The sequence below is a fragment of the Pelodiscus sinensis genome, chromosome 16 (genome assembly GCF_052426305.1).
Source record: "Pelodiscus sinensis isolate ZL-2025 chromosome 16, ASM5242630v1, whole genome shotgun sequence".
NCBI lineage: Eukaryota > Metazoa > Chordata > Testudines > Trionychidae > Pelodiscus > Pelodiscus sinensis.
In genome coordinates, this window is record NC_143067.1 from 22,108,204 (window position 1) to 22,128,045 (window position 19,842).

The window sequence follows — 19,842 nt, forward strand, 5'->3', positions numbered from 1 at the left end:
GGCAGGAACCTAAACCAATGTGAACAAACTCTGCAGAACCACTACACAAAGAGGTCATTCAACCGGACTGCTTTACTGTTGGAAGAGGAAGAAGGGGTGAATGGTTTCAAAATCTCTAATTGCCAAACCTGTCCCCAGTAAATATATCTACCTCCCCACTCCTTGAGGCTCAAATCTCAGGCTTACTTCTGACAAAAAATCAGAACTCCTAAGACTAATGGCCAGCCCTTGGTTTGCAGGGTTTTGCCATTCCACTCAGATTACAAGGATCCTAAAGCAAACCAAGACCTCTCAAGGACATGGCTAGCTGCTGCATCTGTGAACTCAATCAAGGTGGTTTTCAAGCACAGTGTTCACTGTGCTTCAGTGTAGTTAGGGGAGATGCCTTTCCACTCAGTGACATTTCCATTAGGTCCTGTCCTTCTTGGGGTAGAAGGACACCCTTGCTAACTGCAGTACTGCATTGTGGCCAAGGAAGCTAAAATCCCAGTTTACTACAACTCCCCTCTAAGAGCCGGAACAACTATATATACACACTTAAACCAGCAATGGGCAACCAAGACTAGCAAGTGGGCCACATGAATGGCTCTCCTCCGTCTCAGTGGGCCCCATGATTGTGAGTGATGGGCAACCTGCAGCCTACTGGTGTTCCACCTGTGGCCTATCCACCTCCTTTATCCCCTGATCCCCATGCCTCTTGTGCACTGGGGCACTGGAGCCCCACTCTTCCTACTCTTTCCCCTCCCTCCCAGCACTTTTGAAATGCTATGAATCTGATAATTTGTGCTCCATTCCCCCCTTGCTCAGAACTTTAACAGCTGTGAACAGCTGATTTGTGGAATTCAAGCTCTGGGAAGAAGGGGGGGGGGGGGGATGGAGTGCAAATCAGCAGACTCATGGCACTCCGAAAGTGGTGGGAGAGGAGTAGGAAGTGCAGGGGCCCAGGCTGAGAGAGGCGTGGGGGCCGAGGGACAGAAAGGGGGTTTATAGGCCATAGGGAAAACCCTAGTGAGCCATGAATGACCTGCAGGCCGCAGGATGCTCACCAGTAATAGACCCTAAAATGACCCTTCACTTCTAATCCCTACAATCCTGAAATTCCATATCGTGTATCCACATAACATTCCCCTCCCTAGAAGCACGTGAAGTATAAAATCCTCCTCTCCTGTAAGCACCATGGGCACCTACAGCTCCTTTCTCCTATAAACTAGTGCACCTAAACATTAGTACTCCCTTCTCTATAAGCCCCACACATGCATCTCAATACCTGTTGCACATCCATTCCTGAACCCAAACACTGCCGCCCCCACCTCGTAAATCCTATATTCACGAATTCTTTTCTCACTCTGTCCCTTTAAACTAAGATAAAAAACTGGCTGTCATCAAGGAACTTTCAAACTCTTTGGTGTATCTGGAAGGGGAGTAAAATAGAAACACATTCCTGCTTCTTGCATTTCAGTGTCAGCCAGCCTAGAACACCTCTGGAACGCTAGCACTGATTAGTAAATACTACTACTTTCTATGAATTCTTCATGATACCAAACCAGGCTTAAAAATGCCTCTAAAATGATTTTCCTACTGCAGGTTTTAAAAATACATTTCCACCAAGGGAAGGCTGAATATTTTCTTTGTACCACAGAGCATGGAATGTTTTTTTGAAAGCGTTTAAGTTCCATTGCTATGAACCGTCCTGGAACTTGCAATCAACCAAACTGGGATTTGGTCCCATTTCATACACTTTACACATTAGAACAGCCTTTAAACAGTGGAGTCATTATTGCACTTCCACAACACACCCAGAAGCAAGATGAAAAGCTGAGATTCACAGTTTTGCCTGAAATCTCTGAGAATCTTAAAGATAGAGCATCTCAAAAGCACAGATCCATTTTCTTTAGGTCTAAGAAGAGGGATCTTGTATAGTTAGGGGGGAAAGTGTCATTTATTTGACACATAATCCTGTTAGACACTGGACAAAAACAGAAACTAAAAAGATAATATCTAACTGCTGCAGGAACAGGAATTAGCTCATCGTATTATAACTTATCAGTTTAACAGTATTTTATTCACTGAGTTACTGTGCAAACACATCATGAGATCCCTCCTCCTTTCCTACCCCTCCCCTCGAAAGAGAAGAAATTCAGTGGGTAAACAAACTACAGGCTCCACCCAACATGGACTGGCATACAATAGCCCATAATTCCTGCAAATAAAAGTTAAAAAAAGAAAACTGCCTCTAACAAAGGGTAGATAAGATAATATGGAAATCCTGTACATACTTGATGAGACCATCCTCCATGTAAAGATCAGCATAGAATGACTGGTCATCATTGACTATTCTGCCTCCTTTAATAAGAAGTCGATCACTCTGTGGATGGAGAAATAAAGGAGTCATGAGTGTTAGAAAAATGTATACATTTCTTAGTGCAAAGAGTCTTCTTATTGCATTATAGCTATGCTTAGCATATATTACCTTCTATACAACATATAGAGTGAATTAGTGTAGATGATAAATTGTGGTAACTTAGTGGGCTATGGCAAAGTAATCGAAATACTTAAAAAAATCATGTTATATGAATCTATTTCTGTACAAAACAAGTTGTTTGCAGAAGCAGAAGTGTGGCAAATTAATATATAGGCTATATCAGACGTGTTACACAAAGCATAGCTGGTTTTCCATTGTTAAAAAAGCTTTCAAAACTTCCTAAGCACAGCACGTAAATGATAACTATACATATACTGTCCATAGAAAAATCTAATGTGAATTCAGCAGCACTGAAGTAAAGATATAATAGTGTAGTTGATTAACCAATAAACAAAAGCTTATCAGTTAATGCTGTAGACTACACGCATTCCCCTCTTCCCCTTGCTAGTAAATTTTTTAGCTGGCTGGCCATCAGCCTGATTCAAACCTGGCTCACGCTGGGTTTGGGACCAACCCCTACTGCAACTCTGCATTTAAAGTGTATTAGGAGGCAGGTGGGCAGGAGCCTGGCTCAGTATCAGAGGCAGCAGCATGGGGTGACAGGCAGCTGGTCAGCAAGGGAGCAGCACAGAGTGGCAGGGGGCTCCTCAGGAGTGGGGCCGGAGCACACCGACTGCTGGCCCCACTCCCGGAGACTACAGAATAGTTGAGTAACATATAAGAATTTATGAGGTTAATTGACTATTCAATTAACTGATATTTAACATCCCTGTGCTGAAGTACTGGTCTGAGCTAATGCCCAATGAAATCAATGGGAGTTTTTCCATGGAATTCATTGGCCTTTAGATTAAGCTCTGCGGCAGCAACTGTCATAAAGTAATAAACACATGACTCTTTGGTTATCTTCTATACATAATTAGACAAAGATGAGAAATTTACCAAGATTATAAAATAAACCCCAAAGCTCAAGGATGAAGAGACATTCTCTTTAGTATAAACAAGCTCACTTTATATCCATAGAATAATATTGAAATCCCTCTTTCAAAAAGTTTGTTTCTCTTTTATATGAAAGAGAAATTCAGTGCTAGTGAAATGTACAAGGTAAGAGGCCTGGATGTGGAAGTTCTGCACTATTTACAGTACCTACACAACAGATTCAGCATGAGCATTATTTTCTTCTTCCCACGGTCTTCCTCCTCTCTTTCCTTCCTTCCCATCCCCCAGGACAGAGTAGTAGTTCACTATCTGTAACCCTTTCAATCCTGGGCTTCTTTGCTAACAGTAAGAATGCCAGGAAACTTTAGCTGTGCTAGTGGTTTTTGTGATGTGGATACATCTGTTCACTAGAAAGGGAAGTGGAGGAGTCCATCACATCCATTTCACATTCCATATAACCCTCCAAGCAGCCCTTCTGGGACAATGAGGGTTGATCACTATCTCAACAAACTGGATTTGAAAAAGTGGCTTCTGAGGGATACGGCTGTGTTCAATTCCCTATCCACTGATCTAAAAACACAACTGTTTCCTCTTACAAGTGATATAAAAATTCTCTCATAAGCAATATTGCACATGTATCTATCTACAGGACAGTGGAGGAAAAGAGAGATTACTCACTTCGTGCAGTAACTGCTGTTCTTCAAGATGGGTGTCCCTGTGGGTGCTCCACTGTAGGTGTCCTGGTGCCCCTACACTTATAACTGGAACTTTTTAGCAGCAGTATTCCCCCCGGGTGCTGGTGTGCACGCGCAGCACCACTTGCAATACAGTGGATCTGCTGATGAGTGCGAACCATCAACTGTCCTTTCAGTTCCTTCTCTACCGTGGACAGATATTGCAGCTCTGAAGCAGAGGGGAGGGTTGTGGAGAGCCCTCAGGGACACCCATCTTGAAAAACACCAGTTACTGCACAAGGTGAAACAAAAAACAGGACTATGTAGCACTTTAAAGACTAACAAGATGGGTTATTAGGTGATGAGCTTTCGTGGGTCAGACCCACTTCCTCAGAGAAAGCTCATCACCTAATAAACCATCTTGTTAGTCTTTAAAGTGCTACATAGTCCTGTTTTTTGTTTCAGCTACACCAGACTAACACGGTTACATTTCTATCACTGCGCAAGGTGAGTAATCTCTCTTTTCTTCTTCGAGGAGTGTCCCTGTGGGCACTCCACTGTAGGTGACTATGAAGCACTACCCTGAGCCCTTGGAAGTAGGGGCTTCGGACTTCCTTGGTGGACTGCTGAGAGGACTGTCATTCCAAATGCAGTACACTGTGAAGGCTAAGTATCTATTGCATAATGTTTTGTGAAGGTATGCATGGAAGCCCATGTTGCTGGCCTGCAAATATCCCTGACAGGCATGTCATATAGGAAGGCTGTAGATGTGGCCATCGCTATAAAGGAGTGTGCCTGCGGGTAAGTGCCACTTTGTTGATGTCATAGCAGTTTGGATACCAAGTACCTTTTCGAGCAGTCTGCTATTGAAATGAAGAGCCTATGATATAGCCTAAATTGATTTGTTCTGTCTAGGTAAAAAACAATAGCATGCATAACATCCAAGGAGTGGAGTCTTGCCACGTTGGTGTCCAGATGAGGCTTCTGGTAAAAAAAAAAAAATGGGTAAGTATATAAGTTCATTGGGGTGAAAGTGTGAAACTATCTTTGATAGGAATTTTGGATGTGGTCTTAGCATGACTTTATCTTTGTGGAAGATTGTGAATGGTGGGTCAGTCATGAGGGCAGCCAGCTCACTGGCCCTTCTGGCTGTTATGATTGCTATTAAGAACACCACCTTCTGCCAAGGAGCATATTGCCATGGGTTCAAATGGAGGACGGGTCAATGCGTTTAAGACTAGACTGAGATCCCAAGATGCAGCCACCGGTTTTATTGGAGGAAAGGTATTATTGAGACCTTTCAGGAATTTCTTAGTGTTTGGGTGTGAAAATATAGTTTGGCCATCCACCATATCATACTCACTTGATATAACCGCTAAGTGGACTTTCATGGATGCGTTAGAGAGATTTTGTCTTTTCAGTGCAATGAGGTATTCTAAGACCATTGCCAGTTGCACTGATCAAGGCTAGAGTGCTCTGTGGTTGGCCCACTAGGAGAAACAGCCATTTGTAAAGGTAAGTCTTTCTTGTGCTCTGTTTACGAGAGTTCAGAATTATCCTTTGTACCTCCTCCGAACAGATGATATTCTGAGATATCAGCCCTGAAGGAGCCATGCCGTAAGATGGAGCTTGTGTACTTTTGGATGAAGAACTCACTCCTGGGTCCTGATATGTCTGGCCATCATGGAAGAGGAATCGGAGTAGCAACCGACATTTGTGACAGGTATGGGAACTAGGTCTGTCTGGGTCATGCAGGTGCTATCATGATCACCTTGGCTCTGTCAAGTTTTATCTTATGTCTGACCTTGCCAAGGAGGGGAAGAGGTAGAAAAGTGTACAGAAGCTTGTGAGACGAGTTGTTCAGCATGGCATCTCCCATGGAGTCATAGACTCATAGACTTTAAGGTCAGAAGGGACCATTATGATCATCTAGTCTGACCCCCTGCACAGTGCAGGCCACAGAATCTCACCCACCCCTCCTAGAATAATCCTCTCACCTATATCTCAGATATTGAAGCCTTCAAATACTTTGAAGACCCCAAGATGCAGAGAATCCTCCAGCTGTGATCTGTACCCCATGCTACAGAGGAAGGCGAAAAACCTTCAGGGCCTCTGCCAATCTACCCTGGAGGAAAATTCCTTCCCGACCCCAAATATGGCGATCAGCTAAACCCTGAGCATGTGGGCAAGACTCACCAGTCAGACACCCAGGAAAAGTTCTCTATAGTCCTTGCCCATACCTGCCCTAGAGCAATACCTGGGGCACTTGGTGTTGAGTGATGTGGCAAATAAGTCTATTTCCACAAATCCCCACCTGAGAAAGATGATATGTAGAGCTTGCGGGTGTATCTCCCACTCTGGATTTTGGTGAAATATGCGACTCAGTTGGTCTATGGCAGTGTTTTGTTTGCCTGGGGGATATATCACTGATATGTTGATCTGATAGAGGACACCACTACCACCATAGTGCTGTGGGCCTTGTTGCAAAGATGATATGATCTGGCCCCACGTGCACTGTTGTCTATGTATATTCTCACTGCTTCGTCCTGAATTAACGGAAGAAAGTGCTTGCATGCTTTTCTTACCGCTTGTAACTCAAGCTCATTGATGTGTAAGTTTGTCTCCTTGGGAGACCATTTTCCCTGCATACTGTGTCCGCAGGTGTATGCTCCCCAGCCCTCCAGGGAAGCGTCCATCATTATGTGAATAGATGGGGTTGGCTGTTGGAATGGGACACCTGAGCAAAGATTGTTGTCATGTAGCCACCATGTGAGGGATTCCCTGATTTTGCTTGCAGGGCTGAGCCTCTTGTACCTGAGAGACCGAAAGCAAGAGTGTGTGTAGCCATACTTACAGAGTTCACATGTGCAACCTGGCTGACAAATGGCCGAATAACCGTAGGCAGTGCCTGGTAAATACTGTGTGGCTGTTTGTAATGGTTTGTTAGTGTTGCTAGAGCATGGAATCTTTGCAGAAGTAGTTGCGCCTGTGCTTGTATACAGATCAGAGTGGCACCTATGAATGCCAATTTCTGACATGGTGTGAGGTTTGACTTTTGAGTGTTTATTTGAAGCTCCAGCTTTATAAAGAGGTGGATTGTGTCCTCATTGAATTGTTTGGCCCGTTTCTCTGTTGAAGCCACCAGCAGGCAATCATCCAAGAAAGGGAAGATCGCTATGGGCCACTGCTACTGCGAGAATCTTGGAGAAGACTCTGGATGCTCCCAATAGACTGAATGAGAAGACTCGGTATGGGTAATGTTGATCTTTTAGGGTGAACCCGAGGAACTTTCTGTGAGATGATCGTCTTGTTATTTGAAAGTATGTTCCTGTAGGTTGAGGGATGACATTCAGTTTCCTTTTTCCAGTGCAGGAATTATCTTTGCCAGTGTTACCATAGTGAATTGTTTTTTTGTTTTTTTAAAGGTGTTTTTCAGTTTGCACGGGTTTCTATCCTCCCAACTTTTTTGGCATGAGGAAGTAGCTGTAGTAGAACTCCTTTCCCCTGTGATGTGCTGGTACGATCTCTATTGTCCCCACCTATAGCAATCTGTTTATCTCCTGTTGTAGCAGAGACTCATGAGAGAGGTCCTTGAAGAGGACAGAGAAGGGGGTTGGGCTGGGGGAAATGTGAGGAATGGTATTGTGAAGCCTTTTGCTATGACCTCTAGAGTCCATTTGTTGGTTGTCCCGGTGGACCATGCATGGCAGAATGGTCAAGACTGAATTTGTATTGGTTGATTGTGTACTAATGTTGAACCCTTGACCAATGGTTTAAAATGTTTGTCTGCCATTAGATGATTGGAGGAGCCTGTTTGCATTTTTGCTGCTTCTGGCGTCGTCTTAAGTAATAGCCCGTCTAAGCTGAGTAGGATGATGATGATGATGCCGTACCATGAGGCATGTACAGATGGTTTATTTTCTTCTTCGGTTGGGGAACATACATCCCCAGTGTTTTTAATGTGGCTCTTGAGTTCTTAAGGAAATGCAGTGATGCATCCGAGGTGGTAGAAAACAACTTCTGCCCTTTGAAGAAGAGGTCCTCTACTGTTTTGTACTTCCCTAGAGAACCCAGAAAAGTGCAACCAGGAGATGAAATGCATCACTACCGATGTGGCAAGAGATCCGGAAGCAGTATCAGCCATATCAAAGGATGCCTGCAACACTGTCTTCGCTATGAGGATATCCTCATCTATGCTTGACTTAAATATGGCCTTGTCGTCCTCTTGAAGTTTTTCAATAAAGGGTCTCATTCTTTTGAAGTGGTTGTAAGTGTATTTGGCAAGCAATGCTGAGTAATTTGCTATCTTGACGAGCAAGGATGCTGAAGTATAACATTTTTTCCCTAGGAGATCAAGTCTCTTCCAGTTCTTAACATATTGGATGGATTTAAACTGGGTCTGCTTATCCCGGTTATTAGCTGAATCGACTACCAGCGAATTTGGGGCACGGTGTGTAAACAAGAACTCAGCCCCTTTTGCCAGGACGTAATATTTCCTGTCTTCCCTTCTCAATATGGGTAATATGAAGGCTGGTACCTACCACAAAAGTTTTGATGGGCTGAGTATGGCCTCGTTGACTGGTAGGGCTATTCCAAGGGCGAGGCTTGCAATATGTCAGTCAGCTTATACTGGACGTCGGGTAGCTTGACTAGTGATATGTTGACGGAATCAGCTACTCTCTTATACAAGTCTTGGAAAGATTTGAAGTCATCGCCCATGGCAGAAGTGGGGGAATTATGGATTCATCCTGGGACGACGATGAGATACGAGATGGAGGTAGTGTATCCTCCTCCAATGTTTCATCCAGGTCTTCCTTGTTGTTCTGTGTCACCTCTGACACCTTGTGGATGTAGGTGGATTGGGTGCCACTGGCTGTAGTCTTGCTACCACTGGTGATGGTACCTGAGCCTTCATGGTGCCCCTGGGATCCCATCCCTGCCTGGGTTGTGGAAGTGGGATGGAAGGGGACCCATGGAAAGGGCTGCCACATCTGAGTCTGGACCATCTGCTGCTATTCTTGCAACTGAGGGGTCAGTTTTGAAGATGAGTGGCATGGTGAGAAGGGAATCTCTTGTTCATCCTTGCTGTCATTCAAAAACTGAAGTGCCGAACTTGTGGGTGTTGCAAGTCTGCAGTGGTGGCAGCTTTTTGGAGACTGATCCTGGCCCAGGCACCAAATGCACTGGGAGTGCCCACTGGAAAAATGGGTATAGACATTCTGCATGTCAGGCACTGTTTAAACCCTGGTGAGCCTGGCATGCCTATTCCTAATCCTATAAACAACTATAAAGAAAAAAATGGTTTAAAGTAACACTAACAGAGAGGAGGAAGGAAACTGTGAATTCAACTAACTAAATTCTAACATGGAGCGCTGCTCTGTTCCAACCAAGCCGGGAGGCGCTGAGAAGGAACTGAAAGAACAGCTAATGGCATGCGCAAATTGGCACGTATGCTGCGTTGTGAGTGGTGCTGCACGTGCGCGCCAGCACCCAGGGGAAATACTGCTGATAAAAAGTTCTGATTATAAGTGCAGGGGAGCCACGATACCTACAGTGGAGAGACTATAGGGACACTCCTCAAAGAAGAGCATCCATGTTACAATCACTAAGACCCATCACTAGTATTAGTTCCAAGATCACCTTGAACTACTGAGCATGTTCTGGGAATGAATTTATTTTACAGGTCAGAAAAAAAAGAAATAGATTCACCACACAAAAGTCTGATTGTGTGAACACACAATTGTGTAAACAACAGAGACATTAGGTCACCAAGGACATTTACCTTCTTGATTAATTTGCTCACAACTGAGCTTAATCTCTCCATGGGATGGAAGTCTAATTTTTCCTTTCCCACAATCCAGAGGGTCACATGACAAAACAAACAGGCAGCAGGCTTAATATAAACAAGAGGAATTTTTTTCCACAAAATGCAGAATTAACCTGTGAAAGTCATTGCTACAGGATGTTCTGATGGTCAAAACTATAACTGGGTTGAACAACGAAGAAGTTTAAGGGTTACACAACCATCAATGGCTATTAGCTATGATAGTCAAGGTAACCCTAAACGTCTGTCAGAAACTGAAAGGAGAAGACAATGGGGAATCTCTCCAAAATCTGTCCTGATCTGTACTGGCTCTGAAATGCTGATACTGACCATCGTCAGAGACAGGCTACTGGGCAAGGAGGATCACTGGTCTGACCCAGTAAGACAGCTTTTATATTTTTAAATACCATAAAGAGACTGCAGCTATAGCAAAGATAAGGTTGTTACCACAGCAAAGCTGTAATAAAACCATACATACCATGGCATAGGAGCTTTTGGGTCTCTGATTTTAGTGTATATTAAATGGAAGAACTGTGGCATTCATTCTAAGCAGAAAAATCCAGGCAAACAAATGTGAGTGAGTCAAGACTTCATTTGGAAATCCTTGTCATTCCAGGAATCTGAATTAGGACTTCTACAGCAAATTTTCCAGATTCACCAAAATGGTTGCACCAAGAGCATTTATACATATAACCTGTTGGCTTTTACATACATTTGAAGACTTTTTAAAACATGGCGACATGTTATTTAGATATATGTAAAAACTGAAATCACTGTGCATTATTTTAAATGCTACTACAGACGGGAAAAAAGATAAACGTATGAAACCACCAGAATTTTACATGGGATGGTGGCAGTTGTTCATCTGAGAAGGTAACACGCAAGAATGTTCAACTGGAATGACATTCTTTGGAACAGTTGGGATGCTCTCTGTTGATTTAGCCAAGTCAATACAAAGTGCACAAGATCCCCCTACTAGTTGTAGATCATTGACACAAGACTTCACTGGCTAATAAGAGCCTCGTCACAGGCTGGGGCTTGCCTCTAGTATGCCGGGGATTGAAACTGCAGTGATCAATCCACTGGATGTAGATTTATTGCATCTGCTTAGACATGATAAATCGATCTCTGAATGCTCTCCAGTTGACGTCGGAACTACACTACAACGAGAAGAGCAGCAGACGTCAATGGGAGAGCAGCCCCTGCAAACCTTACAGCACACAAGACGCTGCGGTAAGTACTTTGACTTCAGCTAGGCTATCTGCCTAATTGAAGTCATGAAGATTAGATTGATGGAGGGGGTTAATATAGACTTGGCCTAAGTTGGCAGTGGTTTTAGCTTAAATGGACCCGTCTTTGCTTGTAGCCAATGGCCTACATATCCATTTCCATCTACACTTGAAAGGATACTATCTATGTTGGCAACATAAGCTCATGTGAACTGACATTATACCAGAGTCCCACCTGGCTTAGTGATGTTAGCTTTTTTTTCCTGGGGAAGTATGTCCACAACAGTAATAAGATAAAGACCTTTGAAAACAACACTGATGGGTCACACAGGAAGGACAAATAACTCTTGAGGCCACAAACCTCAAAAACTAATACTCTGTGCGACCACTGACATTTGAGATAAAGCTCAGCCACCAACCTTAACTACTTACCATTGAGTCTGGCCAGCCCAGCTCCAGGGACAAACAACATGGGCAATTTCTAAAGCTCTTTGCCAAGGAAACCAGACAGGATAGATAGTAGATACATGGGATCTAAACAGTCCCCTTCAATTATCTACTTTTTAAAAAAACTAATCTCCAACTCTGGTAATGTTCTCATCTGTCCTGTCCATTTTACAAACCTATTCCTCCCTTATTGTATTCTTAACTCCACACAGTGCTAACAGCAGCAGCTTCCTCTAATTCCACTGGTAGGGAAGTAGCTTTTTATTAATGGTGCCCAGGCCATAACCAACAGTGACTGACGATTCCATCTGCTCCCACTAGCCAAGGTCATTTTGAACTCTCTCACAGCCCTTCCTTTTAGAGCAAGTTTAGATTGATCCCTTATATCTCCCCACCGCATCCTCTTCTTTGGTTAGTAAATACTGGAAAGATCACCATAGTGATTGCAATTGGCAACGTAGGTAGTGAGAAAAATATCCCCCTGGGGTTTCTTCTGCATGCAACATCCAAAGCAACTGAGAATTGCTTGTTTGTACACTCTTAATCACATGCAATCAAGACAAAGAAATAGGGTGGGCAAGGGGTTTTAATGAACAACACTCTGAACACTGGCTGCACCTTGGCTCTGGGTGCTGGGGAGAAAAGGCTTGGAAAATTAGCCAAGGTTTCACTTCATTTACCATGCGAAGATGCTCCATCATGGATTACCAGTAACTGAAATATCCTTACCATACTCTGTACCCCAATTACATAGCATTAAAACAAGCCTTGAACTCATATCCCACATGCAGATTCAGACACAGACTGAAGAAGACGTATCAGCCTGCCACATCAAAATGGCCTTGCAGAGAGAGAGAGCTACAGCTTCCCGTGCTCCCTTTCACATAGTTAACTTAAAGTTCAGACAGACAGCAGAACTAGGCATATTAAAAGGTCCATTTGCAAAAGAAAGTATCTGGGAGGTGTGGTGTGTCCACAGGTTATAGAACTAGCTATACAGGCTAGCCCGATGGGAGCGTGTAAGGGTCTAAAGCAAAGATGGAAATGCAGCAGTACTGAGAGGGCAAGCAATTGATTATGTTTTATGCCTCTTCAATAGCAATGGAAAGTAAGGCAGTGGGCATAGAACTAGGCTGGAGACATAGCTGTTCCTGAAGGTTGCAGAGAGTCAGTAAGTCATAACCTGACTTAGCGTGTCAGTCATCTGTATAGTGAGGATAATAAGGTTTCCCTCACTCTGCAAACACTCAGAGATCTGTGGATACTCCAACTAAATATTTAGCAAATGACATTGGTTTTGGTTAATTCCTTCAGCCAGGAAACAGTGTCAGGAAAGCCCAATGTGGTGATTACTACAAACATTTGGTTAATGTACAGCCAGTCCCCGAGTTATGAACACATGGACTTATGACCGTTCGTATTTACGACCAGCCTCCTATATAGCCGGTACCCGAGTTACGAACGAAATCCATACTTATGAACAGCGTTGCCGTATGTAAGTGAATGTAATATGACTTATGAACAGATCGAGTTATGACCTACTGTTTGGTACATAACTCTTTCATAAGTCAGGGACCGGCTGTATGTTTACTTCCCTTCTCTGCTTTGTCTTGAATTCCATGCTGCTGTTCTGCTTGTATTGTATTCTGTACAGTCCTAGCAGTTAATGCCTGGTTATAGTAACCAGTGGGAATCCAGAACTTCACCTTGATCTAATGGGCTCAGAATTTACACTATCCTGAACATCCATGCTCAGTTCTTGTGGTTGAGAGGTAGGCCACTATGAAAGAGTAATTAATGCTCTTTGTTTCTGGTGTTTACTGAATTTTATCAACAAAAAATAATAAAAAAAAAAACATAAAATCCTAGGATTACAAAAGCTATTTGGTTTTTACCAACTTTCATACCAATTCTGGACAATCAAAGTATGTGACATTCTTGATTATAAGAAAATCCAGTTCATTACATCAAGCACAGGAGTTTATATCAATAATAAATCAGTCTCTTAAGTGTAAATGCAAGGCTGCCTATAAAGGAAGGCAAAGTCATGGAAGATAGAGACATGCACACACACACAGGCGCAAATTAAGGATGTAAAATCACATTTAATTGGTTAACCGATTCAAAGTAATGTTTAACTGGTTAAACGATTGAAGGTAGAGTGGGTGGGGAGCTACACAAGCCTGGCCAGAACAGCCTCTGCCTGTGGCGTGCTTGGATCCGCCACAGTGAGGGGTTGCTTCAGCTGTGCTGAAGCGACCTTCTCCACAGTGGGCCTTGTGGGACTGAAGCAGCCTTCTGTGCATGGCATATGTGTATATACTGTTAAGATTCAGTTCACAAAATAAAGCACAGCACTAAGATTCTTTTACTTTCTAGACTCTTACATCTCTCTAATTGCTTTTTCTTCTGTCCTCCAATATTAGAAAAATGGTGAAGTTAATTTTTGCACCAATTTCACCTGTTTATTTTTGTAATAAACAGCAATACATTCAAAGGAAATTTCAAACAAAACAAAAACGGAAAACAAAGGGTCCTGGTTATAATCGAGGGCAGTGGTCACCCACCAGTAGATTGGGATCTACTGGTAGATCTTGGAGCCTCTGACAGGTGTTTCTTACTAGTTTGGCCAAGAGGCTATCAAGCGCAGCACTTCAGCTGCCTCTTCCCCCACTGCTGCGCATCTCCTGCGCTTTGCCTTGGAGCTGCCTTCCCCTCGCGAGCTTCCTGCTTGCTGTGCAGGCAGAGAAGGAAGATGAAGGGGTGCTGATGTCAGGGTGTCCCCTCCCACCTTGTATTCTATCTCCACAGAACAGATGGGCAGGGCATAAGGGATGGATGGAGTTTGCTGGCTGCTTTTGGGAGTGGTGCAGGGCCAGGGCAGGGGTGATCCTGCCTGAGCCCCACTGCACCACCACACAGGAACCACCTGAGGTAAGCAGTGCCCAGCTGGAGCCAGAATCCCAAACCCCTGCCCCAGTCATGAACCCCCTCCTGCAACCCAAGCCCCTGTCCTAGCCCTGAGCCCTTTGGATCCAAACTCCCTTACAGAGCCTTATCCTGAACATGTTCCTGTACCTCAACTCCCTGCCCCAGGCTCAGCTCAGAGCTCCTCCCACACTCCAAATCCCTTAGCCCAAGACCAGAGCCTGCACCCCAACCCTCTGCCCCTGCCTGATGAAAGGGAGGGAAAGTGGGAGGACAGAGTGAACAGGGCCAGGGCCTCCGAGAAGGGGCACAAAGGAGGTGGGACAAGGGTATTTGGGTCCAAGGTAGATCCTGGATTGCACTTAAATTCAAAAAGTGATCTCATGCTTAAAAAGGTTGGAGACCACTGATATAGGGTAAGAAGATGGAGATTAGAGAGTTACATAGTTGCTTAGAAAGCACTCAAGGGATCCAGGAATCACCTGTTCTCTATCATTAAGCAACTTCAGGAAAAATCCTTCAGCCACATGTGAAAGGTGGCTAAACTACTATCCCCAGAGACAAAGGATCTAGGCTTTGGAATGTGGCAGTGGGAAATTCAAAACTGCAGGCAATTGCTCATTTTTTTTGGAGGCACCGTGCTCCACAAGTGACTTTGTACTTTCAAGCTGGTAGCCAGCATTGGCTTTAGGCACCTAACCACCAAATTATGCAACATCCTAACTTAGTCCCCCAAGGCTGTATTTTGAGAGACTCTGTGCCTGAACTGCTCTTCAGTTTACATCATGTTTACAGGAATCTGTGCAGGATGCTGGGGGACGGCAGCTAAGTTCCCTGTAAACTATGGGACTGTGCAGCCCTTTAACAAGCCCCATGCAGCTCATCTGAACGGGGGGAGGGGAGGGAGGGACTGACTTGCTAAGTAGAAACGTCAAATGGCAGTACTGCATGCTTGAAATGGAGGAGCTCCCAGAGTAGATAAGGAGGGAAAAGGAGGGAATAAGCGATTGGGGGGAGGGAAAGAGTAATTGGCTGGAGTGGAGTCAGAGAGGAGTTGAGTTTGGAGAGTCCTGTCTGTGTGAGGAGAGAGAGGCAGAAACAAAAATACAGAACTCTCCTTAGGCCTCCTGAACTGAAGGGGGAGGTAAAGGGCTGACTGCATGGGGTAGGTGGGGGAAAGAGGAAGTGGGTGCTGGTATCTGTGCAGTGAGGTGGAGGCATGTGGCAGTTTGTTTAGAGTGTCCTGACTCACCTGCTACAATCCTGTCTGGTTGGGTTGGAGGGAGGAGTGGAAGGGAAAGCAGGTAGCATAGGAGGGTGTGTGTGCTAGGACATTTTCATGATTACATTTCAAAACAAATTTTGCATAGGTGTTAATGGCTTAAGGTTAGAAAGAATTAAGAATCTTTAACAGAAGTTTTTTTTTGAGTGTTGCAGATATTTAAAAAACTCTGATCTTCATGATTTTTTTAAAAAAAATCCTGTGTTACTAATTAATCCATGACATATTGTATTACTTTTAGGCCAGAACTTTGCTTTGTGATAGAGTTCTGGCCCTTATGACTCAGAAGTAGCAAGTATTAGATGTGATGTTTTGTAGGACAAAACTTTATTTGCAAACTTGTTCAAACATTACATCCGTCTACTAACCATTCAGCCATGTAGATATAATTCTCTGAAAACATCCACTCAATGTGCAGCAGCAGTCAAAAAAGCAAACAATATCATTTAAAAAGGGATACAGAATAAGACCAAGAATATCTTAATGCCTCTATATGAATCCATGGTATGTCCATATCTTGAATATGGCATACAGATGTGGTCTCCTCACCACAAAATACATATAACATTGGAAAAGGTTCAGAAAAGGGCAACAAAAATGATTAGGGGTTTGGGACAGGTCCCATATGAAGAGAGATTAAAAATACTGGGATTTTTCAGTTTAGAAAAGAGGAGTTTGATAGAGGTCTATAAAAACCATGACTTGTTTGGGAAAAGTTATTTATTTGTTCCCATAACATATGAACCAGGGGTATGTCTAGGGGTAGATGTCTAGGGGAACTAGCGGTACACAGTAGCATTATTTCGGAATAACTGATGTTATTCCAAAATAAAGAGTATGGCTACACTACAAGCCTTTATTTCAAAATAATGTTGTGTTGAAAGACTTCTTACTCTGACTCATGGTAGCCTTCATTTCACAAGGAGTAAGGGAAGTCAAAGGTATAGTATTCTTCTTTCAACTTCCTGCTGCGTAGACAGCGCCTAAATTCAAGTTAAGCTATTTTGACTCAAACTACGCAACTAGCGTAGCTGAAGTTGCATACCTTAATTTGACTTTAGCCCTGCTGTGTAGCCATACGGTAGGAATAACCAAATGAAATTAATAGGTAGCAGGTTTAAAACAAAAGGAAGTTTTTCTTCACACAGCACAGAGTCAACCTGTGGAACTCTCTGCCAAAGGATGTTGTGAAGACCAGGACTTTAACAGGGTTCAAGAAAGAACTAGATAAATTCATGGAGGTTAAATCCATCAGTGGCTATTAGTCAGGATGGGTAGGAATGGTCTCCCTAGCCTCTGTTTGTCAGAGGCTGGAAATGGATGACAGAAGAGGGATCACTTGATCATTACTTATTCTGTTCAGTTCCTCTGGAGCATCTGACATTGGCCACTGTTGGAAGACAAGATACTGGGCTAGAAAGACCTTTGGTCAGACCATGTATGGCCATTCTTACTGTTCTTAAAATAAATCTCAAACTCTCTTTCTCAAGCTCTCTCTCTCTCTAAATATAAATATAAATAAATGTTCCTGCAGAACGACAGTGATGTCATCTATGTCCACATGCTGCTGCCTCCATTCTCAGCCGCTTGCTGTGACCAGCCTCTGTACTGTCCCCTCTGGGCATGGACTACTTAAGCTCCAGTTTCACATCCTGGGGGGCTGCGCTGCAGGGGCTGGGTCCCTTCCACCATCCAACCCCAACCACACCCTGGGCTGCACAGTACCCCCTCCACCATCTGAGCCCAAACTCCTACCCCTCCTGGCCCATGCCAGGTTCCCTCCACACTCTGAGCCTGACCCCCTCCCACGGGCCATCCCAGGTCCCCTCCCCCCAGCCAGACACCTATCCCAAGCCCACTCCTGTCCCCACCCTCCAACCTGCTCCTACACTACCACCTCAGCCAGACACCTACCCCAAGCCGTTCCTGTGTGCCTTTCCCATGCTCTTGCACCCTCCCACATGGCTAGACGTCTACCCCCAAAGAGAGGGGGGTTGGTGGGCACAGCCGCCATGTGTGTGTATGTGTGTATAGATGTTTTTTGTTTGTATTGGTGATGCACATCTACACATTACTTCAATATTGGTGTTGCACATAAGAAATTTCAACCTTCCCAAAAGAAAATTCAACTTGGCCAAAAATAGAAAATGTTGGAGGAGACAATGGTTGGCAGGCGAGAGGCCAGGTTACTTTGCTTTTGGTTCTTAGCATTTGGAAAGACTTTGCATTTGACATGAACCGCTCAACACACAGAATCTAGAGTTTTCACTGCTTCTAGTGGATTGGGCTGAAACAATGATTTCTTAAATCTTCCTAAATATTCAATGCAAATGAATACATTCTGTTTGTTTTTTGCAGTGTTCCTTCTTCTGTTGACTGAGACCAGACTGGGGGAACTCTGGAGTTTGAATCCAGGCTTTGACAATGGCTTCATATGTGGCCTCAGGCAAGCTGCTTAATACAGGTTGGACCTCCCTGGTCCAGTACCCTCTGGACCTGATCGGTCCCACATGAGGGATTTTGCCAGACCAGGGGAGGTCATTTCTGGCCCCTCTGCTGCTGGCCCCAACCCCTGCCCTGCCCCCTGGCACCACCCCTGCTCAGCACAGCTGGGTCGTGTGCCAGCCTTCCCAGCTTTCTCCCCACAGCTCAGCTGAGCGGTGCGCCAGTTTTCCAGTCTCCCTTCCCCCCACCAGCCCAGCTGAGCCACACACTAAGCTTCCTGTCTCCCTCCTCCTACCGGCAGCATGGTAGTTTCCCGGCTCCTAGCCCCCTAGGCAGCCCAACTGGGCAGTGTACCGGGCTCTGTCCCACCCCACTTCAGGCCAGCCTCCTGGACACTCTTGGCATCGGACCAGGCCCTCAAGCCCCCTAGAACACTCTGATCCTGGAGCATTTGTAGTCCTACCAGGCCACAGCTGTTGCTGGACTAGAGTGTCCTGGTTTTTAGAGGTGCAACCTGTATCATTATACTTCACATTTGCACCCTGAAGGAATTACAGACTGGGCTCCCAGTACATTTTGAATCCAGATGCAAACTTTACCATCATTCAAAGGGTGTTTGGATCAGAGGTTTTGAATCAGGGTGAAAAAAAAAAATCGATGATTTAAATAAAAATCAGGTTTAATTTTTTTTAAACCATCAAAATAACACACTACGTTTCTTATTTAAGAAAAACAATTACAATTAAATCTCATCACAAACATGCTACACCTACATTTACAAAAATGAATTAATGGCTCTCATCTGTCCAGCCTAATTACTAGTTCTTGCATCTTGAAAGTTCTGGGCTTTCAATTTCTGTTTCTTAGCTGACTAAAAAAGTAACAAGTGCAAAGAGAGACACAAGCTAGAGAAGGTTGTTTTTATTCTGTATGTATGTATGTATGTAGAGGCAGACATGGGCCATGCACAGCAGAGAAGTTAGTTAAGACATTGTCTCAAAGACAGACACACAATATATAGGAAAGGATGGAGGCAGTATAAAAAGGAACAGTGCAGTGGACTGGAAAGAAAAAGGGAAGACATTATTCAGCACATATACAGCTTCCTATATTCCCCACACTTTTGCCACACAGAAAACTGTCATGGCTTCTGGGCATAAGAGACACCCTATCTGGGACTATTTTGAAGAAATTCATTCCTGGGTAGAAAAGGAAAATGTGTCAAGTGTAAGCAGTGCAAGAAGTTGATGCAGGGTCTTGATGCAAGAATGAATCATCATAAGAAAAACTGCTTATTGGGAGGAAATGATGTGGATGAGAATGTGGATATGGCTGAGTGGATAAACTGGTTAGTAACTTAAATAATTAATTTTGCAAGGCATCATTTTTCAAGACCATCTATGCCTTTTAGTGTAAATATGATGTGACAAGTAAATTCCCAAGCTCTTTGCTTTGTTAGATGTTGCTAGAAACTCCCCCACTAATCCTGATGACTTGTTTAGTCAACTAGGTTTAGACATTTATCATTCAAGTATACAATACAAAAAGCTGTAGTAAGAGAAAAAGGGAGTTACTCACCTCGTGCAGTAACGAGTGTTCTTTGAGATGTGTGTCCCCGTGGGTGCTCCACTGTAGGTGAAGGGTTGCCCTGAGCC

At 44.0% G+C, this 19,842-nt stretch overlaps 1 protein-coding gene across 2 annotated transcripts in view; it reads right to left on the bottom strand.

The window, feature by feature from the left end:
* DPYSL3 (dihydropyrimidinase like 3) overlaps window positions 1-19,842 on the bottom strand; it is a 115,113-nt gene that overhangs the window by 37,360 nt on the left and 57,911 nt on the right. For both annotated transcript variants that reach the window (XM_075900286.2, XM_006124529.5), the window contains exon 2: window positions 2,277-2,365. In XM_075900286.2, coding sequence (XP_075756401.2) covers window positions 2,277-2,365 — 89 coding nt within the window. The remainder of the gene's footprint in view (window positions 1-2,276; window positions 2,366-19,842) is intronic.